Source organism: Nelumbo lutea, chromosome 6 (assembly GCF_056320005.1).
Source record: "Nelumbo lutea isolate HS-2025 chromosome 6, American lotus-T2T, whole genome shotgun sequence".
In the NCBI taxonomy this organism is placed as follows: Eukaryota; Viridiplantae; Streptophyta; class Magnoliopsida; order Proteales; family Nelumbonaceae; genus Nelumbo; species Nelumbo lutea.
The window spans coordinates 34064318-34090134 of record NC_142689.1 but is presented as its reverse complement, the minus strand read 5'-3'; the positions used below and the strand labels follow the sequence as shown (position 1 = coordinate 34090134).

Sequence of the window (25817 nt, the reverse complement as noted above, 5' to 3'; positions counted from 1 at the left end):
CCCTCTCTCATTCATAATTTTCCTTCCCTTCTTCCAGTTGATTTGTCTTCCTCAACCTTTCTCCCAACGGAATATGACATCTGACACCGTGGTGGTCGATCTCTCTGCAGGTACGTTTTTTCTCTCTTGTTTTTCTTCCCATTCGCCCGTCTAGCCGTGTTAGTATATCTAAACACTATTCCCATGTTTTGTTTGTGATTTCGAATCATTTAGCGGGCTGTTAGTTATTCCTTTTTCGAATCATATAACCTGTAACAAGTCTTGTAATATACATTCCAATAAGCCCATGCCATATTATCATCCAAACTTTAATCGGCTTGAGGATTTCTTATGTAAATTCGGAAGAAAAAAAAGGTCATTTCAATAAAAGGCCCCTGTTCAAACCGTAAATATCAGAACCAGGACATGTGTCAAAAGAAAGAATTTTGATATGTGGCTGCAATTAACGGCGGGTAGAGAGTGAGTAGGAAATCTGGGTTCGATCGGCGAATCATATAAAACAAACCAAGTAGCAAACAAGGTAATGTTTATAATATAGGTTCACTAGACATGTTACCATGCAGATCCATACATGGTATTTCTAAATGTCATAGCAAGTCCAGAAAGAGGTCTGGAACAACAGAAAAAAAAAAAACAAAAAACAAATTACAACATTTTGTAGCATAACATTGTTGGTTGTTGCCCTTTCAGATTTTTTGTCCTTGCAGAATCATGAATTTTTACCCTATCATAATTGTCTTGACAATATCTAGAATGCGAAAGTAGTCATAGAACAGACCTGAGTCTTTTCCGTCAAGTCCATGCCTGCTTACTCTGTTGCTGCCTGTAAGATTATTACACGGGCTCCCACCAACAATAAGATCAAATCCACCAAATGAGTTGATAAACTGTTCCAACTTATGAATCGTCAGCCGCTGAACATCGGCAATGTGGATCAGATTTCCTTTCTGGTTTGTCTGATCCCACCAGCTTTGAAGGATATTTCTGTTAATTTCTGAAATCTCTATGGAAACTACATTTTTCAAGGGAATACCCAGTCGATGCAGAGCAACTTCAGCACCCCCAATACCAGAGAAGAGAGAAAGTACCGAAATGCCATTTGGGAACATATTCTTCAAAACCGAGAGATGGAAGGCCACAGTGTCAACCTGGAATCCATTTAGTTGTTAATGGAAATTCAGAATGTATTTGAGCAAACAAAAGAGGACATGAGTAGACGTTGCAGGAACGCAGACCTGAAATGAATTACCAAGTGCCCTAAATCTCTCCGTCCTACTGGTTCCACCTCCCCTAGTATGGTTCTTTGGGTACCCTAGCAACATCTCTATTTCATCAGGCTCAAGTGGAGCAGCCTTATTTCTGCCAACCCAAACTAAATTCCATTTTCTACATTCATAAAGAACATATTTTTGAGTCTTTAGAGGCGGCTCCTCATCCCACATTTCAAGGGCACACCGAATCCTCTCTGTCAATTTTGCACTGGCTGTGCAAGTGTTGAGACAGTTGAGTTTTGTTCTTTTGTCCCAAGACGGCCACCATTTCTTGGACAAAGGAAATGCTTCTTGGATTGTAAGTGGTGGAATTGGTTGGAGAGGAAATCTACCATGGATTGGGAGATTATGAATATAACCTCTTTTCCTTGCAGCTGCACAGAAATACATGGAGTCCACAAACTCGGGCTCGATATCATATAAGAAGCGGGAGATGGTACTCCATACCCCTTTAGGAGCAATAGCCACATTTTCATAGTAGAAGTAGGGACGCCCAACAGCTGCTGGGGGAATTGTTCTATCCTGGAATATGGGCTTAGGCCCATTAGGGACTCCAAATCCTACCATGTGTTTTGATGTATGAACTGTCTCATCATCTTCATTTTCAAAAAGTTTCTTTTGTTTCTTCCTTGATTCTTTTTGATTCATTCGCCATGAATCATATTTTCTTTTCCACCTGTCCTCGTGTTCAAAACACTTTCTCTTTTTATCTGCAGGACCACTGTGGGAGTGATTGGGGCCAAGCTATTAAAAAGATGAGACATCAAACAAGTAAGAAAATAATCTACTTGATATAAAACAACAGAAGCAATTGTGGGTCAAAAAGGCTTCTAGTGATCAAAAGCAGCAGTAAAAGGTAGCAACATCACAACCTATCTATAAAGCATTGAATATCATATCCCATGCGCAAAAAGATGGGAAAGGGAACACCTCATCTTCATCTGAAGTTGGTTGTGGTGTGCTCAGTGAACTACTAGCTGTCTTCTCCATTCGTCCAGCATATATAAAGTCCATCAACTCCACAATTGATGTACCTGGACCTGCAAATATTTTGAACCAAGACACTAGCAATAAAACCTTTGATAGGGTAGAACTGTGAAAGCAAGCTCAGGTAGTCAAGATAAGGCTTTGCTGAGTGGAGCATAACACAGCAACAAGGAAAGCATATGATATACATTTGCAGCCATGATTTACACTATATTGATCGTGCAGACTATTCAAGACAAAAAGAAAATTCTGGTGAGAAGCATTAAAGCAGGAATAAATATGTTTCACTAAAATGAAACATGGTTAAACCTGAACTTACAAGCTGGGTCATTTTGCTCAAAGCAAAGCAACCATTTAGGTGATTCTTCAACCAAATTGGGTGATACTTCTTTTTAATTTATTATTGACCTTGGGCAGTTTTAAAACAAGGAAAACTTGTTTCAAAGCAGCAAATGAAAATCTCATGTCATCATTCCCACCATTGAAAAGAATTTCTTTAGATGCATTATGAATTCCATATCAGTGTTTTAAAAGCACAAGGCGCAAAAATACAAAAATGACGAAAAAATGTCATAAAGTTCAAATAAAATGCCAAAAAAATAAAAATATTAATAAAAAATATAAACTTAAATTTTAAAAACCTATTATCTAAAATTAAAATACATAAACATAACGTGTAAAACACATTCAAATGAAAATTTAAGAATAAAATCAAACATATAAAACATTTTCAAGCATGTAAAACCTATCTCTTTTTTTTTTCCTCAATTGCATTACTTCAAATAGCTAATGTGATGTAAGCATTCCTGATTTTACGTGCTGCCTTTGTACCAAGCCCCTCGAGGCAAGCCCAAACAAATCCATGTTAGGATCTTAAATTTTTAATCCTTACACAAAAATAAATAGCTAATTTAATGTAAAACATCTTGCATTCCTAATTCCATGAGCTGCCTTTGTACCAAGCCCCTCGAGGCAAGCCCAAACAAATCGATGTTAGGGTCTTAAACTTTTAATCCTTACACAAAAATAAATGATTTTCTAATATTAATTGTTTTTTAAGAAGATATTTTACTAGGATGAATGAATGAACAACATTATCAAATAGGGGATTCTCGGAGCTTCAATGTTCAAAAAAGAACAAAAGGCACATGCTTGGGCTGAAGCGCAAGGCACACTAGTAGGGGTGGATTCGAGCTGAGCCGACCCAAATAGTACCAGGTTCGAGCTCGGCTCGGCTCAAGCTCGATTTTGAGAAAATATATTTTATAAGAATAAAAATTATATATATAAATTTATTTTATATTTAAAATTTTAAGAATTATAATAATTATGTATTATATATATATATATATATATATATATATATATATATATATATTATATATATATATATATATTCGAGCCGGCTTGTGACCCTCACGAGCCGAGCTCTAGTAGGCTCAAGCTTGGCTTGCTTAATAATCGAGCCACTGAATTGGACTTGAGCTTGAGCTCGAGCTCTGTTGAAACCGAGCCGAGCCCGAACAGCTCGTGAAAAGCTCGGCTCGTTGCCACCCCTACACACCATGCGCATGCCTTTTGAAACTGCTGCTCGTAGGACCTAGGCAAGGCACATACCTTAAAATGTGCTTTGCGTCCTTGCCTAAGCGCCTAGGCATGCCTTTTAAATCACTGTTCCAGATTAAACAGTCTGGATTGATTAGAATGTGTTCCAGTTGTACAGGAAAGATCTTTAGTGCCATTAACAGGATATGCTGCTACCAACCGGTTCCCAACAACTAGAAAATTTTTTGGTACTGTGATGAATCTGTTAATGGCTTCATGTCTAATATCTAACAATCACAAAGATGTAATAAAATCAATTTCACTGCTAGATACAGACCACAATTAGCCATAGCAGATGAAGCCTCATCCAATGAAAAGCCCATCTCAACTAAGAACAGCAATTTCTTCTCATTGTCAGATGTTTTATCAGTTCTTTCCTGGGAGAAAAACCAAATTGGTTAACTTACATAAAGAACTAAGCTTCTTGCAAAAACAAACATAACACTCACACGCAAGATATTAAATAGTGCTGATACTCAATAATGGCTGCAAAGCTGAGAGAGCTACAGAAGGAGAAGAAAAAGACAGAATATATGTTCAACCTTCTGCATATATGCTGAAGCACAATTTTGTACCCACTGATCCATGAACATGATAATCATAGATCTAACATCCAACTAACATGTATAAGCTTTTCTGTTACTTTTAAACCTCTGAGTTTTCTAAGCTCTAGACCCTGCTCCTTTGTGGAACCATTAATGGTTAAATTTATACCATCTATTTGATGGAGATATTTTCCTGGTCCAGATTTTCCAATTATTCACATTATTTCTTTGTTGTTTCATTTTCCATTCTTATGAGTTTCTTGACTTGTTTGATGATAGGATTGATGATATTACCCAAAAGGTTCAGAATATGCCAAATGGATCCATACCTGTCTCTGCAACAGTAAGCATGACTGCATCTTTTTTTATTGATTACAAAAAATTTATTAAGAATCAAAATAGAAAATGAGACAGAAAAGTACAAGACCAATCCCACAACAAGGACCAAGGACCAAGGACCAAGGCCTCCTGAGGCCAAAAATTAGCAGACCTTAGGATTCTTCTGACAAGATATTCAATCTGGAAACCAAAGCTCTCACCTCCCTGATTGAATGTAACAAAAGGTCATGGCCAATCTGAACCACCTGACATCTATTTGATTATCTTGTAACCTCCTTCCACCAGTCAACCTCCATTCGCTCAAAACAAAGAGGTCATAAGCCAATATCTCAAATTTGGAGTCAAAATTCCAAATTGAATCATAAATATCATACCTATCTTACTTCTGACTTCTGGTTCCAAGATAGTTGGAACTGAAATTTTGACTGATTGATTTCTACAGAACATACACACATAGATTTCCTTAACATTACCATCAGACAAAGAATGTAAGTACATAGGATTAACAACACTCTCAGTAACCCACTTGCATATTTATTTGTCTCCAATAGATTCTCTCTTTTACAGAATCAAACCATAACCTATTCTAGTTGTCGCCTTCTTTCCCTCTCTGCATTAGTCATAGTTTTCACAGCCTCCAAAATTCTCAACCTGGGATAGGATAGTACTTTTCCTATTAATATAATTGCCTAGCAACATTACCAATTCAACTTTAAGCCAGAATCAAGTTATAACCTATTCCAGTTGCCACCTTCTATCCCCTAGCCTCTAAATGATCCAGATTCTCAATCTGGGGGGATAGGATACTAGTTTTCTTATTCATATAATTGCCTAGCAACATCCCCATTTCAAATTTAAGCCTCTCTCTCTCTCCATAGCCAATCAGGAATGGTTATGGAGGCATATCCATGGTTTAAAATATCAACATATTTTCCAATATGTCCATCTCCATGGATACTTGCATGAAATATTACTGGACAAAACATTTTCTCCAATGAATGCTACCAGCATTATGGGGAATATACAAGATGGTATCGTAACATGATGAGTTGTCAACCATATCGCAAATATGTGGAGCAATAGTATTACCTACCTAATAGAGATGATGATTACTTTGAGACAGCTCAAAATTCTTTTGTTGTTTTTTTTTCTGATAAGTGGCAGCTCAAAATTCTTTTTGAATGTGACGTTAAATCTAGTTTTTGTTTATGTAATAAACTTTTTTTTAACCATTTGGTTGATCAATTAAAAAAAAAAACTATTCGGTTGATCTATTGGATCCATTAGCACATTCTGAGAATTCAACTTTTGCTTGAACTTAATCTATCATGTAGTTTTTAACTTAAAAGTATTCTATTATCTATGATTCTATTATCATTTCATAAAACATCATTGTATATTTTCTCACATTTCACAATGTTTCCACCATGTCTATAATTTTTACAACATTTCCAACATGTTGCCCATATTTGCACGACCAACATTTTCACTGACGCTGACATTTCAAACATTTAGGCATCGCAGGTTTGGTTAGAGGAAAATGAATGCATCTCATGGTTGATCAAGAGCTGACCATGGTCCATGGGACGATAAGATTGTCATAGACAAGTAAGATTTAATGCATTCAACACATGCAATAAAAGTAGGCCCATAATTGGATCAGACTCAGATCAGATGTATATAAATCCAAGTTCGATTTGATATTCAAATTCCTCCATCCAAATTCAATCCAAAATCCAATTGAATGCATGGGAAGTCAATTAAAATTCGAATTCAATTGGATGCATCGGGTATCGTATCAGACAGCTCAGATACAGATACAGGTATGCTGTGGAAACGCATGGATACAGATGAAAGAAATCAAAACGCATGGATACAGATGAAAGATATCGAAACACTTGGATACGCTAGGAAATGCATGCAAATCCCATAAATACATTAATAACACTAATCTAGAGCTGAATTATCTGTGACTAGGTTATAAACACATGAGAAACTCACACTTTAATAGGTTATATGAAGAGAAATATTGCGATCAACAATACCAAAAACTAGGCACCAATACACTTTCGTATCGATGCATATCAGACTCTATCCACCAATACAGTGCGATACGGCCTGATATAAAGGTGTATTGTGCTGATATGCACGATTCATGGGATACATACCCAGTTGTGGCATATCCCATATCCATGGATATGAATACAGTAATAGCAACCAATAAAATGAACTACCTCGTTTCCAGGACTGCTGTCTATATTGGAGTATTCATCAAGAGTATCTTGTTTCCTTTCTAAATAACTTGTGTCTGATTGAATAATTTCGTAGTCTGGAGGGGATTTCTCAAGAACCTATAGGAGTCAAAGAAGAAAACGTTAATGCCAAGAAATTATTGCATAGGAAGTATATCCAAGAAAGCTTTGTTGAATTACTGAAATTAAAGTAGGGCAAATAAACATGATATGATGCATGCACACCACCTACAACTTGGCATAAGCCAAACATAATATGGCTTTTATCAACATGTTCTTAGATGTTATGGTTTGATATATAGGGTTTCAGTTCTTGCTGCCTCTTACCTAGATCTATGTTACCCTGACATTTCAGTATGGGAGTATGTCCATTTCTTACACATATAAAGTATAAAATGCTGCACTTAAATTGTTGCCTTAACATATCCAGCTAAAAAATGCCTGGACCTAATGCTATGAAGTTGGCATAAGCACATGGTGTATTGACTATGTCCACATCACCAATTTGAAGCAATATTTTAAAAACTGACCTGTTTCTCCCTCCAGGTGATGGGTCAACAGTTCAACCATCCAGTTCGAACAAGACACCCCTCTGATCATTACAATACATATAAACCATAACGTAAGGTGTGTGGGTGGGTGTGTGGGTGTGGGTGTGTGGGTGTGGGTGTGTGGGTGTGTGTGTGTGTGTGTGTGTGTGTGAGAGAGAGAGAGAGAGAGGAGGTGCCTAAAAATAAAAAGAATAAGAGGAAGAGGAGTTGGTGGTGGCAGTGGCAGCTGCAGCCATGGTGGCTGAGAAAGAAGAAGAGGATGAGGTGGTGGTGGCACCAGTGGCAGCAGCTGAGAAAGGAGGAATTGGTGTTGGTAATACCAGTTAACTGCAGCTTAGAAAGAGGAGGAAGAGGAGTCGGTGGTGGCAGTGATGGCTGAGAAAGAAGAAGAAGGTAGACTTCATTCCCTCTCTCTCTCTCCCCCTTCTCCATTAACACCTGGCTTTGCCTTAGAACCTTGACATCTATGGATGAAATGAAAGTTGGAAAGATTCTTATTCAGTAAAGTTCTCCAGGATAATGAGAATTGTGAATCAAATGGATCCGCCTCAACAAGAGGGTATAAATAAAATTGACCAGACATGGTGCACATAACAAATGGAAACTGAAGATGTATCAGCTTACCGAGTGTGTAAGGAGTGTTTCAAGAATTGCCTCTGCATTTCTCTCCCCTATATGCAACATAACGAGGTTCTGAGCAACCTATTAAGCTGAAGGCTCTACTACTTCTGATAATAAATGTCTATACAAACCATTTTCCTCAATTGCTTTAGCCACCATGTTTTTCTGGAAGCCCATTCCAACAAAATGAGAAATCAAATTTGAGTATGAAGAGCCTTCTGGTGTACTCTGACATAATAAAAAGAAATCAAGGGTAAGCTCCATGGAAGGACAACTTCATATTATAAATTTATCACCCACCACTAATTGATGCAAAATTAGTCATTGTTACTTAACAAAAGGGAGAAATTTGCGATATTGGTTGATGTGCAAAATCACCCATCTTTCTATTTATATTAAACTATTTGTTTTTGGGAAAGTTATTATAAAAGAGTATGCTAAACATTCTGCCTTTAGATCTAGTCTTTTATCAATTTCACTCTAAAAGGCAGGATTTTTAATAATAGTCACCCTTAGGCAGTGTTTTAAAAACTGTTTTTCCCTCCGGGTGGTGGGTCAGTGGCTCAGCAGAAAATAATGCATTCATATAGATACATAATTTTATGGATGCCCACACATACACGGATATAGATAATATTCAAAAAAATTGAACTTAAAAATTAAGAGAAAAAAAAAAACATATGTAATAATTTGTAACCTGTGACCGGTCAGTGGGTTGACGGTTCAACCTCCCAGGTCAGAAGATCACTGACCAAGTCAACAGTTCTTTAAGTAAGGGCAGGTTTAGGGTTAATCAAACCAGAATCATGACTGGATGATGCGCCAAATGGTCCAACCAACCATGTCAACAATGGGTTGAAAACACCATCTTTAATTTAAGAAGAGAGCTAGCCAACAACCACCTCCTCTTGTATACAAAATGCCAATAATATCTTCCAATTTAAAGTAAAATTTACTGGACCCTCCAGTATCAGTTTCACTTTTTTTTCCCCTTCCTTTTCTCTCTTGGTTTCCTGCTATAGCCCCACCACTTTCATTGTGGCCTTCTATCATGAATGGCAATTTCCATTTTGAACCACAATTACCAGAGATGCCATCAATACATTGAAGAAAGATCATCACTAGAAATTCAACCCAGAAACTTTCCAGATATATCTATCCCACATCAAACAGCTAAATCAATTCACAGCTTCCCTACTTAATACCTCTTTTTATTTTTACATGATAACTCTGGATACAAATATTTTTCTTCAATCAAGGGTAACTACTCATAAAATGATAATGAGAAAACTAGCAAATAAAAAGGCTAGTCTTGGAAGTGGTTAACTGGATACAGTTCTAACCTTTTCCCAATTGCACAAAGTGGCTGCTCTCAGACTCAAACCTGTGTTCCCATGCTTGTCAGCCCAAGATTTTACCATTATACCAAGGAATGAGGAAACAAGCAGTATTGTCAAAACATTGCATTAGAACCAAGTTGTTATACTTGGTTTGCTAGGGAAACTATGAAATACAAGTTTGAGATTTTAATGAGTCCTGCTTTATGTCAGATGTGAGGAACGTTCTCACTTAGCGATATCTATGGGTAAAGAATTAAATAAGATTGCTATCATGAGCCAGGAATCATGATTCTAGGTAAAGAATATTATATTAATAGGAGATCCATTTAACAGCCAGCAGATCTTTCTTTAACACATTACAAAGGAGGATCAGATTGAGGAATAAGTGATGATAATACTCAACAGAAATCAACAGACTCATGCTGAACAACGTTGTTGATTGTTCATGCACAGAACTAAAAATGCTCCTGAAATTCTCTAGATGGAGAAATGACTATAAAGGAGGATCAGATTGAGAAATAAGTGGTGATAATACTTAACAGAAATCAGAAAAATTGTTAAATTATTCATGCACAGAACTAAACATGCCCCTGAAATTATCTTGATGGGGAAATAACTATAATGCCAGCCACAAAGACATCAGTCTGCACTGAACTGTTGAATTATACTTCCAATGCTACCCCCCCCCCACCCCCCCCCCACACACACACACATTGGTACTAGCACTCTGTTTTGGGGGCCACTGCTTAGATGTAGTACCCTAGTGGGTTCTTGAACTTGCCATTTCTGCTTGCTTGCAGCACCCAACATTTTTTACTGATGCTGCCTTTATACATACATGTCATGCAAGGACTCAGTAGAGAGTCAAAAATCTTATATGGAAGGGATGAACCATGCAAAGGCCTTTTTCAAGACTTGAAGAGAGGGCTCATTGATTTGGAAGGGGAGGAACAGATGGACAGAGGACAGTTTATAAAGTACAAAAGTAATTTTTTTCCTTTCTTTGAATGGAATCAAAGAGAGGCATGAAAAGAATCAAGATGTAATATGATCGATTGGTTGGTGTTCTTTTGTCTGGGTCTATGATTGAGAGATGAGCTGGGTTTTCATCTTTTGAAGTTTTTCTGGTGAGTGGTGGCTTTTATTCTGTGTTGTTTTGGGGAGATAGTCTGGTTTCAGTTGGTCCTTGTTGTCAAGTCGGGCTCCCAATTTTTAGCCATCATGAATGTGGTGGTGTGGGGTTTTCGTCTGTATGTTTTGGGCTGATGGTCAGTTGTGTCTGCTTTCATGGTGGCGGTATGTTGAGAGGAAATTTTATGCTGGGATATTTTGTGGGTTATGATCTTCTTTGGTTTGAAGTTCTACTTGAGTCTCATTTTCTTCTTCTTGCTCCACTCGTCATAGCACTTTACCAGGATCATAAGCCCAGGTAAACTGTGATCCCTCAGTTCATTTCTAATTACTTCGTTCCAAGTTCCTTTTGTCCTACCTCCAGCTCTTTTCAGTCCTGAATTTGCATTAGATTGCTCCTCACCATAGACTTATATACACATGATTGGACTATCTTAGACTTCTCCCTACTGTCTTGTTACCAACTAGGACTTCCCAAAGTTCCCACAATGCACTTTCCTGGTTCTATCCTTCCTAATCTGGCCACTTGTCCATCTGACCATCCTCATATACCATCTTTTCTTCTTACTAGTAAGGGTGCATGTGCTTTGCATGTGGAAATTTTTTATGATGATGATGGTGGTGGTGATAGCAAATAATATGTTTTCATTTTTTTTACAATTATTTTACATTTGTCTAAAAATTATTTTTGTTTGTCACACTTATTTTTGTTTAATATGATGAATATATGATATTAGAGAAGTGCCCATGTGTTTTATACAAAACTTTTTGTATTTTTTATACTTTTGTGTGTTTCATCTTTTTTAATTTTTATTATTATTTAGCTATGACATCAAGGGTTGACACATTTTGACCCAAAAGATTGAATTGTTGGCTCACCACCAAATAGGAAAGCAACTTTATTTTTTGGTGGGTTTTAAGTTTGTATTCTATTTCTATCATCAATAAAAACAATTATTCTTTGTCACACTTATTTCTTTAAATGTTTAATTAATATAGGATTCAATAAAAGAATAGGAGTTAGTACCCTAAATATAAGACTTAAATGAAAGAGAATTGAATGAGGAGAAATGTTAGTAGTTCAAATTACATTTTGTGACCTCACAATTAGAGAGGACAGAAGCTTGGTTGTTGAGTCAAGTGCTTTCATTGATTGGGGAAGCAAGGAGATGGTAGAGTCTTTAAAGCTTTAGTTTACTAGTTCATCTGGAAATCATGGAACGATTATCTCTTTTTGGATGTTGAAAGACAGCAGGACTAGGTTGTGTAGTAGAATCTCAATCTGCTGTTTGAATTCACCAAGGATGGTGTTGACCATGATCCTCCATCTACGCATTCTATGCCCAGATGGAGCCCTTTGGATACTGGATGGGTTAAGGTCAATTGTGATGCTACAGTCAAGCCTGGGTCTTTAAAGGCAGGGCTTGGCATTTGTCATCATGATTTAGGATGTGAGCTGGTTTGGGCTGTTGCCTTCTCAGTTGGTATGGCTGAAGCCTTTTGGCCATTATGATCTGTTGGAAGAAAAGAGGATGAATATCGCTAACCTGGTGTTGAGTTGGATGCACTCTAGGTGATCTCCAAGATCTTGAGCCATGACCGCAATCATTGTGACCCTCTATTTGGGTTGTTGCTTGACATTGATCTTTCGATGTGTGACTTCTTCTTGGTTAAGTTCCAATTTTCTCAACAATTAATCAATGGTGTGGCTCACGGCTTGGCGAATTGGGCTTTGTCTTCGGGCCTCACTTTTCAAATAAGTGATTGTAATCACAGGGTTCTAAAGCCGCTATTAGAAACTGAAAATCGTCTTTTGTTTTCCGTTGAAGTTTAATGAAATCCCTTTTTGACTTTTTACTACCAAAAGAATTCAAAATAGGGGTATTCTAGTCAAGAATAGGATTCAGTAAATGTTAATGGGAGTTAATACTTTAAATATAAGACTTAACGAGAGGGATAGAATGAAGAGAAAAGTGGTTGTTCAAATTGCATTTCTGTCCTCACAATTAGAGAGGGACCAAATTCAAAAATTGGGGTATTTTAATCAAACAAAAGTAACACACTCCCATTCACACTTTTAATAGTAGTATAGATTTTATTAAATTGTTATAAAAAAAAGAAAAAAAAAAAGAAAAGAAAGAAAAAAAAGATTAAAAAAAAATCATTCTTACCAATAGACATAAAGCCTTGTGTTCCTCCCCCCCACCCTACCTTCCTAATTCCCTCCACCTTGTACCAATATGCCTTTCTAAAAACCAACCTAGAGGCCAAACCATTTTTTGCTCCAGGTCATGGGTCACCAATTCGACTGCCAGGGTTGAACGAGTCACACCGTACCACATCATCAACATATATATATATATACAAGTATTATTTTATATTATACTATCAATACATAATGTATATGTAAAAAATAATGTATAGATAATCACCATAGACAGATTATCAATAAATAATGTACAATTATATTATACACATAATATAAGTATTATATTTATTTTATATTTTTTAATTCATTTATTAATTTTGTATATGTAAAAAATACTAAAATTGCATTATGAGGCCAAAAAGGGTTTTTTTCACGAAAATAGCAAGGTTTGGTGCCTTGGGAGACATAGATCTCAAAAAGTTGCCAACAGTCAAAACAGAAAAGATCACCTCAATCAGACATCAAAGCACAAAATTATGGCCTCCAAAAGTTTGCATACACATTTAGTGTGTAACCCATTACCCAGTCACCAGGTCAAACGGGTCAATGATTCAACCACCCAAGTCAGATGGTATTTGACCAATTCCTAGGTTTTAGGAGAACTAGACACAAAATCATGGCCAGGTGATGGTTCAAATGGTTCAACCAGCTGAGTCAACAGCAGGTTGGGAAAAGTTGGAGCTTGGGAAAAGTTGGAGCTTGGGAAAAGTTGTCATGAAAATTGAAGCCAGGATTCAACCCAAATGAGACAATGAATTAAAGTAAGTTGGAGCTTGGGAAAAGTTGTCATGAAAATTCTTGTTTGGTCGTAGGAGAAACCAACATAAGAAAGAGATTCTTTCTTATGAAATCCAAAATCCAAATTGATTACAATGAGTGTTATAGGCCCAGGCATAGGATCTCGTCACAGGTCGGACCACGGGGAGAACCTCTAGTTTCCCCTTGCCCCTCCCTTTGCGTGCTAACCCTATCGTGGTGACCTAAGGGGTGAATTGTCCAAGAGATCACCCTAACTCCCCTTTACTCTTCTCTTTGACTGAAATTTTGGATGCCTTTATTCAATAATAGTGGCTCCTTAAATAGGAGATTACAAGAGTCCTGCTCTTAGGGAGACTCCTTGCTGAATAGGGAGACCTCCAACTCTATCTTGATAAGATAAGACCGATAAGATAAGATAAGCCTCTCTTAATCCTAATCTAATAAGATAAGTCTCTCTTAATCCAAATCTAATAAGATAAAATAATCTAATCTACTAACTTAATAAGATAAGAATAACAAGATAGTCTAATCTAATCTGCTGAATGGATAAGATTGTTGCTGTCGAATTGGATAGGATGAGAATGGATCATTGCTGTTGTTGCTCCCAATACGCGTCCACATCATTACTCCCCTCTTGGACTATGAGCTTGTCCTCAAGCTCGAATTCAGGATGGGTGTCGGGAAACACCGTCAAAGGAATCCCGGATATGTGGAATGACTTTGCCCTCCTGGATCGGGTTCCAATGAAGATGGTTCATCCTCATCTTCCTCTTGTTTCACCAGGAAGCAGAAAAGCCTCTTGCACTTGTGCCCTGCTAAGTAGAGTTCATCGCAATTAAAACATTGTCTCCTCGCCCTGCGTTCCGCCATCTCAGCCTTAGACAAGTGCTTAATAGGGGGTGCAACGACGTTGCTCCCCACTGGATGCTGATCTGGAATTGTTGCTCGTCTGTGGCTTCCGTTCTTGGCTGGCTACTGAATATGGAGCTATTCCGAGTGGTTTCGGGGATGCCCATGCTGATGGAGGCCGCCCCATACTGAAGGTTCCGCGGCTGAGTTGTAGTTTGCATTCGAAGGCGCGATCTATATTCATGGCTGTAACCAGGTTGGGGGGATTATGCATTTCCACGTCCACCTGCAGGGGTTCTGCAAACCCAGCGGTGAACATGTCTACCTGCTGGTCCGGTCGCACTGAAGATGCCCTCGCGAGGAGGGTCTGGAACTGGCGCTAGTATTCTGCCACCATGCCGGTTTGTTTAAGGTTAATCAGCTCGCCTAAGGGATTGCTTGTCAGTGGGGGCCCAAATCTAAGAAGGCAGTAGGACTTGAACTGGGTCCAACAGAGCCCAGGTTCTTCCTGTTTTAATTGATAGAACCAGAGTTGCGCTTCCTCTGTTAGGTGAAAGGGGGCTAGGCTTACCTTATCCCGGTCGTCTGTCCGTTGATTTCGAAAAAACTGCTCGCACCGGTACAACCAGCCCAAGGGATCTCCGTTGTCATTGTATGACGGTAATTCTAACCTGCTGTACTTGGGGATGACTGCGGCCCCCTGGTTGCCGAACTACTGTTCGCCGGAAAACTCTGATAGATCTGGTCGGCGGCCGCTAGTGGCTGCCACCCCTTCTGTGTTCCTCTCTTTGCTAGAAAGGAATAACTCCATCAGACGTCATAGCTCCCTGACTTCGTCCTTGATTTCCTGTACTTCCAAGCTGGTCTCCATGAGCCGGTGCTCGAGTTCGTGGACCCTAGACGGCAGCTGCTCCAGATCACCCATGACGCCTTGCTCTGATACCAAAATGTTATGGGCCCGGGCGTAGGATCTCGTCATGGGTCAGACCACGGGGAGAACCTCTATTTTCCCCTTGCCCCTCCCTTTGCATGCTGACCCTATCGTGGCGACCTAAGGGGTGATTTGTCCAAGAGATCACCCTAACTCTCCATTACTCTTCTCTTTGACTGAAATTTTTTATGCCTTTATTCAATAACAGTGGCTCCTTAAATAGGAGATTACAAGAGTCCTGCTCTTAGGGAGACTCCTTGTTGAATAGAGAAACCTCCAACTCTATCTTGATAAGATAAGACTGATAAGATAAGTCTCTCTTAATCCAAATCTAATAAGATAAGATAATTGTTTGATGAAATAGGGTTGTCGAATGAGAGAAGAAGAAGAAGAAGATAAAATGAGATGGGCGGCAGAATAATGCTCAGCCAGCCCTAATCTATTATATATAAGGACATTACATAATGTTACATAAATAGACAAGAATGCCCCTGATTAGTGATGGGACACCTAGTCAAAAATAAACACTAAATAAGATTAGGTGCAATAACTAATGACTTAAGACCCAACAAAGATAAACATGCAAATTTAAGACAACCGAACCAACACTCCCCCTCAAGCTAAGCATGGATGTCAATCATGTTTAGCTTGCCAAGTAAGTCCACGAATTTCACTGTAGCTAGCCCTTTAGTCAGAACATCTGCAATCTGCATCTCGGAGGGAGTATAAGGAATGCAGAGTTCTCCTGAGAGAATTCTTTCTCTAACAAAATGACGGTCTATCTCAATATGTTTCGTTCTATCATGTTGTACTGGGTTATTTGCAATGTTGATGGCTGCCTTGTTGTCACAATACAACCTGAGAGAGCACTCAATCTTTATTCCAAGTTCACCAAGCAGGATCTTAAGCCATAAGAGTTCAGCAACACCATGAGTCATAGCTCAATACTCGGCCTCTGCACTAAATCTAGCAACCACATTTTGGTTTTTACTCCTCCATGTAACTAAATTTCCTCCAACAAAAGTACAGTACCCAGAAGTAGACTTCCTGTCCCCAACAGAGCCAGCCCAATCTGCATCAGTATATCCTTCAACTTCAATTTTACTGTTTTTCCTTAACAGAATCCCTTTCCCCTTGCAAGACTTCAAATATCTGAGGATCCTTTCCACAGCTTTCATTTGAGGGATTTTAGGAGTGTGCATGAACTGACTGACAACATGTACAGCATAAGCAATGTCAGGGCGAGTGAGGGACAGATAAATCAACTTCCACACCAGCTTTTGGTATCTTTCCTTATCAAGGTAGTCCTCTCCTACTGACACCTGTAGACCATGATTCTGTTCTATTAGAGTATCGGCTGGCCTACACCCCATCATGCCTGTCTCTTGAAAAAGATCAAGGATGTATTTTCGCTGACATATATAGATGCCCTCTTTGGATCTTGCAACTTAAATCCCAAGAAAGTATCTTAGTTGGCCCAGATCTTTGATCTCAAATTCAGCAACCAAAACCTCCTTTAGTCTTTTAATCTCTTCCTGATCATCCCCTGTAATTACCATATCATCCACATAGACAATAAGTGTCGTAAGTTTGTCATTTCTCTTCCTTATGAATAGGGTATGATCTGCCCCACTTTGAGTGTACCCCCTTTCTTTATGACCCCACATAGCTTCTCAAACCAAGCTCGAGGGGACTGCTTCAGGCCGTATAGGGCTTTTCTCAGTCTACATACCTTCTTGCCAAAACCATAACCTGGTGGAGGATCCATGAACACCTCTTCATGCAGGTCTTCATGCAGGTCGCCATTCAAAAAAGCATTCTTCACGTCCAACTGATGTAGCTCCCATGAGAAATTTGCAGCTAATGATAATAGAACTCGGACTGTGTTGAGTTTTGCCACCGGAGCAAAGGTTTCTTTGTAGTCAATCCCTTCTTTTTGAATAAACCCTTTTGCTACCAGTCTAGCCTTGTACCTCACAATGGACCCATCCTCCCTATGCTTCACAGTGAACACCCACTTGCATCCAACAGTGCCTTTTTCCTTCTAGTAGATCCACTAATTCCCAAGTCCTTGCTTTCACTAAGGCTTTCATTTCTTCATCCAAGCCTCTTTCCATTTTGGGTCAGATACTGCCTCAGAATACCTGGTAGGAACATGCACAGAAGATAGAGCAGACACAAAAGAACAATAACGAGTAGACTTACGAAGGGCAATAGGAAGATCCAAGTCAGAGGAACTGATAGGATTACCTTGAGTTTCTGAGACAGGTTGATTCGAGTCCAATTAGTCGCTGTCATGAGTTAGAGGACCATTCTTCCTTCTGTTGTAGGTGATTTTGATATCTCTTTGCAGCCTGCTGGAGTCTTCAGTAATATTTGCGACATCACTAGTAGTAGCTGGTACAATGGGAACCTCACTAGATTCACCCGGGATACCACAACTAGGTGGATTAGGAGAATATGGAAGGCCTGAGGTCGAGAGAGGTACAAAGAATAGGGGAACAGAAGAATCTTCTTCCATCCCACTAGTCTCCCCCTAAAAAGGATTCTGGGAAGAGTGAAAATAGGATTGAGATTCAAAGAATACCACATCCTTTGTGACATATTTTTTCTTGGTGACTGGATCATAACACTTGTATCCCTTCTGAGTAGGGGAATACCCCAAAAAGATTCCTTTTGTAGCCCTAGGATCCAATTTGGTCTTCTTCGAATCCTTGACATGTATAAAGCATACACAACCAAAGACTCTCGGTGGAAAAGAAAAATCAGGAAGATGATGGCAAAGAACAGAGAAAGGAGTTTTCATCCCCAATACCTTGGATGGCATTTGATTTATCAGATATGATGCAGTAAGGATTGCTTGAGACCAATAGCTTTTTGGAACTTTGTGCTGAAATAGTAAGGCTCGAGCAGTCTCCAATAGGTGCCTATTCTTGCGCTCAGCAACCCCATTCTGTTGGGGGGTACTAGCACAACATGACTGATGAATCATTCCAGCATCCTCCATAAACAAATTCAATGACCTTTCAAAGTATTCTGCAGCATTATCTGACCTGAATTGTTTGACCTTCGTACCAAAGTGTGTTTCAATCATTTTGCAAAATGTCATGGTTACCCGCGACACTTCTTCTCGTGCTTTTAATAAGTAGATCCATGTGCATCGAGAATAGTGATCAATAAAACTGATAAAGTATCGAAAGCCATCAACAGAAATAATGGAAGAGAGGCCCCAAACATCAGAGTGGACTAAGTCAAAAGAAGCACGAATTTCATTACTTGAAATTGAATAAACAGTTCTACATTGCTTTGATAGTTGACAGACTTCACAAACTAACTCTTGACTTGAAACACCTTTGAATAATTCTGGAAACAACACTTCCAATGATGAAAAAGGTAAATGACCTAACCTAGCATGCCACAGATGTAACCTAACTATTGACTCCACATTGGACTGACTACAAGTAGCAGATGTCTGCAAGGCCGAACTGATGTCTGCATCAAGGTAGTAAAGACCTCCACACTCATGACCGCTCCCAATCGCTCTCTTCGTCAATCTGTCTTGAAAGACACAATGAGTAGGAAAAAAGGTTATGCTACAATTCAAATTTTTGGTAAGTTTTGAAACAGATAAGAGATTTGAAGAAAGATTGGGAACATGCAAGACAGATTTTAGTGAGAGGTCCTTGCTTAGGTCAACCACTCCTTTCCTAGAGATGGTAGAGAGAGAACCATCAGCAGCCCTCATTTTATCTTGGCCAGACATTAAATGATAGGAAGAAAATAGAGAAAACATGTCTGTCATGTGGTCAGTTGCATCAAAATCAATAATCCAAGAGGCAGGATCAATAGTACTAGTTGCACTAAAGGCATAGACAATACCTAATCTGGCAAGGGAGGAGGATGGAAGAGAATTGGTCCTTAGACGGACTAGGGCCCGGCTAAGTACCTCTACCTCATCGGCAGTAAAATCCAAGGACCTGGTTCGAGGGGAATTAGTAGTCTGTCCCATGGAAGAGGAAGTAACTGTAGATGAGTGTTTTGAACCATCATCACTTTGACCCGTAGCCAAATTCACACTTGCAGATTAACCCTTCAGATGCTTCTTATCTTTCCTCAATGCAGCTGGCTTTAGATGCGGATGGAAAAACCCAGCTGGTCTCTTTCACATGCCTTTCCCCTCCACAGTGGGTGCACTTCAAATATCTCTTGTCAGAGTGCCTGTTTCCCCTTTGATTTGTAGAGATTAGGGCTGAATGCTCCACAGACTGTTCAGCTAGTTTTGTTTGAGTATCAACCTGCATCTCTTTTCTTCTCACCTCTTCATTCTTTACAAGGTAGTAAACATGATGTAAGTCTGGCATTTCATCCCTTCCCAGAATTTGGGACCTTATGCTCTCATATATAGGATCTAGGCCAGCCAAAAGCTTAAATGCTCTACCTTCTTCAATTTGTTTGTCATGCTTTTCTTTGTCTCCGACACTCTCCCAATCAATAATAAGGTGGTGATCTAACTCTTCCCATAGTCCTTCTAGTGTAGCAAAATATGTTGCAACACTCATATCTCCTTGCCTCAAGGCAACAATGTCTTGATTCAGTCTGTAAACTCTGGCATTATTCTTTTTCTGCCCATAGGTTTTAGAAACTTTTTCCCATATCTTAGCAGCCGTGGAGAAATGTTGAACAGTCCTAGCTGCTCTTGGAGTCATTGAGGCAAGTAGCCAAGACATAATTGTAGCATTCTCTTTGCGCCAAGCTGCATATTCAGCACTCCCCACTTCTGGTTCCTTCTTCTGCCCGTCCAAGTAACCAGTGAGTTCATGGGATGTGATGAAAAGCATGGCTGAGACAGACCATTCTCTGAAGTTGTACTCATCCAACAACACACTTGTAATCTATAGGCTGTGCAGATTTGGATTCTCCATATTAGGAGACCTCCCACAAGCCCTAACATCTCTAGAAGACACTTCCCCGGATATGGAAGACATCTTCACTTACTTGTAAATGTCAAGACTGTAAATGCAATATATAGAGAACTGTTTCACACTTACAGAACTTTCTGCACTGTAAACTTAGTCCTGAGAACACGACACAGAGCTGAAACACCGAGTACTACACTGCGCACTGTGCCCTAATTACTGTTGTCACAGATTATACTCTATTGTGCTACCTTTTGTTGTGTTCTAAATATTGCTGCCGCAGCCTGCAACTTGTTGTGTTGGCTTCTACTGTGTGCTAAGCACTGCTATCGCAGGTTATAACCTCACCCACGAACAGTTCTAGGACTGCTAAGATTAGTCCTTCTGCCTAGATCTGTTCTACACAGATCTATTTTAGTTGAATGGCTACAATCTGTTGTACTGCATCTATTAGGGCACCAGCCTCTGGGTCTAACTCCCCTTGGGCCCTACAACCAAGGGAAACCCTAGATGTAGGTCTAGCTGTGTTCTACGACCAACCCTAGGGTTTCTTTACAGCAACCAAAAAGAAAGATGGGAGAGTTACCTGCGAGTAGAAGAAGAGGCGGCTGCTGTAACCAGTCGAAAGATCAGTGCTCTGATACCATGTTTGCTGAAATAGGGCTGCCGAATGAGAGAAGAAGAGGAAGAAGAAGAAGAAAAAGATAAAATGAGATGGGCGGCAGAATAATGCTCAGCCAGCCCTAATCTATTATATATAAGGACATTACATAATGTAACATAAATAGACAAGAATGCCCCTGATTAGTGATGGGACACCTAGTCAAAAATAAACACTAAATAAAATTAGGCCCAATAACTAATGACTTAAGACCCAACAAAGATAAACATACAAATTTAAGACAGCTGAACCAACAATAATCTCTCTTAATCCTAATTTAATAAGATAAGATAATCTAATCTACTAACTTAATAAGATAAGAATAACGAGATAGTCTAATCTAATCTGCTGAATGGATAAGATTGTTGCTGCCGAATTGGATAGGATGAGAACACCGGATCATTGCTGCTGTTGCTTCCAATACGCGTCCACATCAATGAGTGATGCTAATTGAAACAATGATGTTCAGATCTATATACCAAGATCTTGCTAAGAATAGATCCTGCATTCATATTGAAACTCATGTGGCACATAAACCACATAAAACAAAGACATTCTTGATGCCCTGCATCGGTCGGAATCCTAGGACAGCTTTATTTTAGACCCTCTATGTTGATTTAGCATTTTTGTAAGGTTGTTTATAGAACAACAGGGAACAGCTTATGGAATTACTGAATATGGACTTCCATTCCCCATTTTGTATTGATATGATGCACCTTACACATCAAAGGAAAAGTTAATCTTAGAAATTTAGTTGACATTGCTTGTTAATTGAAGTGTCTGCAGTTCTGTAACAGAAATATTCCACTGCATCATTTTTATTGACCTGCCAATTCTGTTGATTCTATGGTTATTTTGTTTCCTAAATTAAAGTTTCTGGTTAGAAGCCATTCTTACTTTGTTTTACTTCTCTTCAGTGACCACTATATTGTAGTGCAGTTTTACTTTCCTAACCCAGTATTGTATGTTCTCTTTGTTCAATCATTGTTCTCTTTTTTCTTTAACAAAAATACTTCTCATTTTCTTTGTAATATTTGTTTTTTTCTTTCCAAAACCAAGGTTCAAAATATTGATACAGGCCGATACACTGGATGGGGCGTATCGGTCAGTTTGTATCTTTAGCCACTTTCTTTTTAGGGCTTCTTTTCAAACCAATTCAGGGGGGGGGGTCAGTTTAAGGCCTGTCTACCCCTTGAAACAGGTCAGACCCCAAAACACTTAGCATAGGGGCATATCAGAGGGTAACCAATATGAGTGAACGCCGCAATATGTGACAAAATTTTAATCCTTGTTCAAAACTCCTTTTTAGGATATCTTGTTGTTATACCTTGTTTATCTACAGCAAATACAACAGTACTCTATATTCCACATGCATACTAAACATTTATAGACAATTCTATATTTCAATGTAAGAAATGGCCAATTTGACAACTACAAAGTGAAAGATTAAAGAACTCATCATCAGATGGCACTGTAGACATGACACCCCTTGGTTCTATTCATCATTCCTTTATGTACTTAATAGAATCTTTACAACAGAAAAGCCAACAAGAAGAAATTATAACAATATGGATTTGCAGTTAATTCAGTCAAAATGACAGTATGTGTTTCAATTGCTTCAGTGCTGCAATAAAGGAACTGCTCACTCTCATATGAGGAATAGGTTTACCTTCCCACAGACTGCAAGAACTTGACCAGGAACTGTCAAAGTTGGAAAAGATGGAAAATTCTGAATTTCCATTTCATCTTCAATCTCCCATTCAGAGTTATTGCTCCATTCACTGTCACTGCTACCATCCTACGTAAATTGAAATACAACAAAAATATATAAATGTTGGAAATAGAACCAAACAACGGAATTTCACAGGTTCTGGATCTTTTTTTCTTGGTTGACAAACAAGTGAAAAAATAAATAAATAAAAGTGAACCCACCATCCCTTAAGTCCTGAACTCCCCTTTCTGGAATTCCTCAAAACTGTTCAGGGAAAAATGAAAAAATGAACAAAAAGAAAGAAAGAAAACATATAAGCACCATTTTAGCTGTCTAGTAAAAATACTAGACTCTAATAATGAAAAAACTTAAATACCTCAAGGAAAAACAAAATGTCAAAGAAAATTATTTGCTTCTCATGGTTGATTAGAAAAAAGTAGTGAACTGATCCCTTATTCTTTTTGTCTTTTTGGGTAAAATAATTTAGAGTATTTCAGATAAACATCAGCGCTGTTAATGACAAAAAATGATGAAAACTTTAATAACAAAAACAAAGTTTTGCAAAAGTAGTACTAGTAACCAGTCATCCTAACTCCAAAACTAATCACAATAATAGCCTTTTTTGCTAAGTATTACCCAAACTTGAAGATGTTTTTCATTTTAGCTCTTTTATGTTTTATTTGCCTCATGGATTTTCAACATCTTTGTTACAATCTTTTCTGTTGTTCTACCAAGAAGGCTCGGATGACCCTCTCATTTAAAATCCTCCAGACAGTACCCCACTATAGCATGGTCCTAGTAATAGAATAGTTAAGCATGTTGGCACTGTTCTTGGTGGTCCATAAGATGAGCTTCCCTGACGACATAGCTATCTGTATTGATTCTAGTTGGTCAGTGTACTGAACCATTTTAAAGCATTAGAGCCCTTTCTCTTCTCTCTAAGTATATTACTTTCTTTCTTTCTTGAGACAAGAATAACTAAATTGCTCTCATATACGACTGAGTTGAGTTTGGGTCTGTCAGGTCTACCCAACCCATTGACATCCCTAATTTTAGTTTCCCTGATGATATAGTTATCTGTTCTTGGTGGTGCAAAAGATGGGCATCCCTTATGACATAGCTGTCTGTATTGTTTCTATCTGGTGAGCCACTGAACCATTTTTGAAGCACTCGAGCCCTTTCTCCTTTCTATCTTACTCCATCACTTTCTTTTTTTGAGACAATAACGAAAGATCTGCCCTCATATATGGTTGAGTTCTGGGTCATTGGGATGGTCCTTGCAGAAAGTAATGGGTAGCAATTGTAAAATTGAAGGTTGAATAGCCATAGAGGCTGACATAGAGTAGTAGAATTTGGCTCAGCAAGATGACATCATGTTGGACAGCAAGGAAGCTTTGGGATATTCAACATACATGAAAGCAGTGTTTTTTCAACCTGCCGTTGATCGGCCGGTTGAACCGTTCAAACCATCACCCGGCCATGATTCCGGGTCCAATTCAGTCAAAACCCATCAGGCGGTCAAAAACCATTGACCCATTCAACCGGGTCACGGGTTGCACACTCAATGCATGCAAATTTTCAAAGGCCATAGCTTCGCACTCTGATGTTTAATTGGGGTGATCTTTTTTTTATTTTAGGTAATTTTTTGAAATCTATGCATCCCATAGGCACCTTGCCCTGTTACTTTTGGGGAAAAAAAAACCTTTTTGGCCTCAAATTGCAATTTTTAATATTTTTATAAAAAATAAAAAATAAACTGAATTAAAAACATAAATTAAATATAAAAATACATATAACATATCTAAAACATAAGGATACATTATTTATTGATAAAATATATTTTTATACATACACACATATATATACCTTAAATACATGTAGGACGGTATGACCCGTTCCACCCGAATGGTCGAACCGGTGACCCATGACCTAGAGGCAAAAATGGTTCGACCTCCGGGTCAGTTTTTAAAACATTGCATGAAAGTAAGTAACAAGCAAATAGAACCAAGGATTCTATGCTCACCTTCCCCCTTGTTGCTCTAGATTGTCTTTTGTATCCTTGTTAATGGCAAGTGCAAGTACATATATTTCTTTTTAGCTTTTCTGTAAATACCAGTGTCACTTTTACTTACCCCAATAAACAAGAAAACTTCTATAAATACAAAAAAGCCGATTGAACTATAGCCTAACCTTACTATAATATGAGGTCTTAATTTTCTCGGTGGATCCAAACTTCTTGCTCATTATTGCTTTCAATGGACACGAGAGATAGCGACTTACATATGTAAAGAACTCACAACAGCTTCACTGAAGCAAAAGATGCTAAACCCTAAAAATAAGAATCATGTAGGTTGAGAGAAACCACACAACACGTAAATACACAAAAATTGTACCACAAAATGCAAGCGAGATTAAAGGAAATAAAAAAAGGTTATAGCAAAGCATGCGTTACATTTAGATCAACTACCATTAGAACCCTACAAAACAAGCAAATAAGCACAAATTCAAAAACTAGATAATAACTCCACAAGAAAGGGAGCCTCCACCAACAGAAATGTACAGTTCAAAAGCAGAAAAGAACGAGAGCTCGATAAGGAATAAGGAATCATTTGAACGGACCAAATGCGAAGATTAAACAGAAAACACCATGGCCAACTTCTAATACAATTTCAGCTCATGCAACAACTCAGATAAACTTATACTGAGCTAACATCAGATTGGTTCAATAAACGGACCAAATGCGAAGATTAAACAGGAAACACCATGGCCAACTTCGAATATAATTTCAGCTCATGCAACAACTCAGATAAACTTATACTGAGCTAACATCAGACTGGTTCAATAAATGGACCAAATGCGAAGATTAAACAGCAAACACAATGGCCAACTTCTAATATAATTTCAGCTCATGCAACAACTCAGGTAAACTCATACTGAGCTAACATCAGATTGGTTCAATAAACAGTCAAAGCACTTTCAAAAACGAGCATTAGAAGGACCTCTGCAACTCTTAAAAGTTAAAACCCTAGAAGCTATAGCTCGTCTTTTTTGGTGCCAAACTCGGACCGCAAATGATGCGAGTTTGCCTTGCTACGGCAAAAATAACTTGATCATGGTTGCAACTGCGAGGGAAGTAATG

General features: G+C 38.5%; 1 protein-coding gene and 1 long non-coding RNA gene across 5 annotated transcripts; one reads left to right on the top strand and one right to left on the bottom strand.

The window, feature by feature from the left end:
* LOC148848459 (uncharacterized) lies at nucleotides 1–6470 on the top strand. 2 transcript variants are annotated; one of them, XR_016101029.1, is made up of 4 exons: nucleotides 7–110; nucleotides 1988–2616; nucleotides 4688–4751; nucleotides 6263–6470. It is a non-coding gene; the product is annotated as an uncharacterized LOC148848459 (long non-coding RNA). The 2 variants fall into 2 exon arrangements; XR_016101028.1 differs by lacking the exon at nucleotides 1988–2616 and having other exon boundaries at nucleotides 1–110; nucleotides 6263–6397.
* Nucleotides 527–25817, bottom strand: LOC148848458 (DNA (cytosine-5)-methyltransferase DRM2-like). 3 transcript variants are annotated; one of them, XM_088951159.1, is made up of 12 exons: nucleotides 25678–25817; nucleotides 24869–25007; nucleotides 24702–24781; nucleotides 22900–22942; nucleotides 22637–22765; nucleotides 8303–8399; nucleotides 8175–8221; nucleotides 6982–7098; nucleotides 4141–4240; nucleotides 2202–2311; nucleotides 1236–2015; nucleotides 527–1148 (listed from the first exon to the last, which is right to left on the bottom strand). In XM_088951159.1, exons 4-12 carry the CDS (start codon nucleotides 22900–22902, stop codon nucleotides 720–722), a joined length of 1812 nt encoding a protein of 603 aa, XP_088807285.1. In that variant the 5' UTR covers nucleotides 22903–22942; nucleotides 24702–24781; nucleotides 24869–25007; nucleotides 25678–25817; the 3' UTR covers nucleotides 527–719. The 3 variants fall into 3 exon arrangements, with proteins under 3 accessions (XP_088807285.1, XP_088807284.1, XP_088807286.1); XM_088951158.1 differs by lacking the exon at nucleotides 25678–25817 and adding an exon at nucleotides 24545–24607 and having other exon boundaries at nucleotides 24869–25009; XM_088951160.1 differs by lacking the exons at nucleotides 24702–24781; nucleotides 24869–25007 and having other exon boundaries at nucleotides 25678–25804.

Coding starts and splice junctions, on each gene's coding strand:
- LOC148848458 (XM_088951159.1), bottom strand. Junction 8,400..22,636: donor TTCTTGCAGTCTGTGGGAAG/GTAAACCTATTC, acceptor TTATTATGTCAG/AGTACACCAGAAGGCTCTTC. Junction 2,016..2,201: donor CAACTTCAGATGAAGATGAG/GTGTTCCCTTTC, acceptor TCTTTTTAATAG/CTTGGCCCCAATCACTCCCA.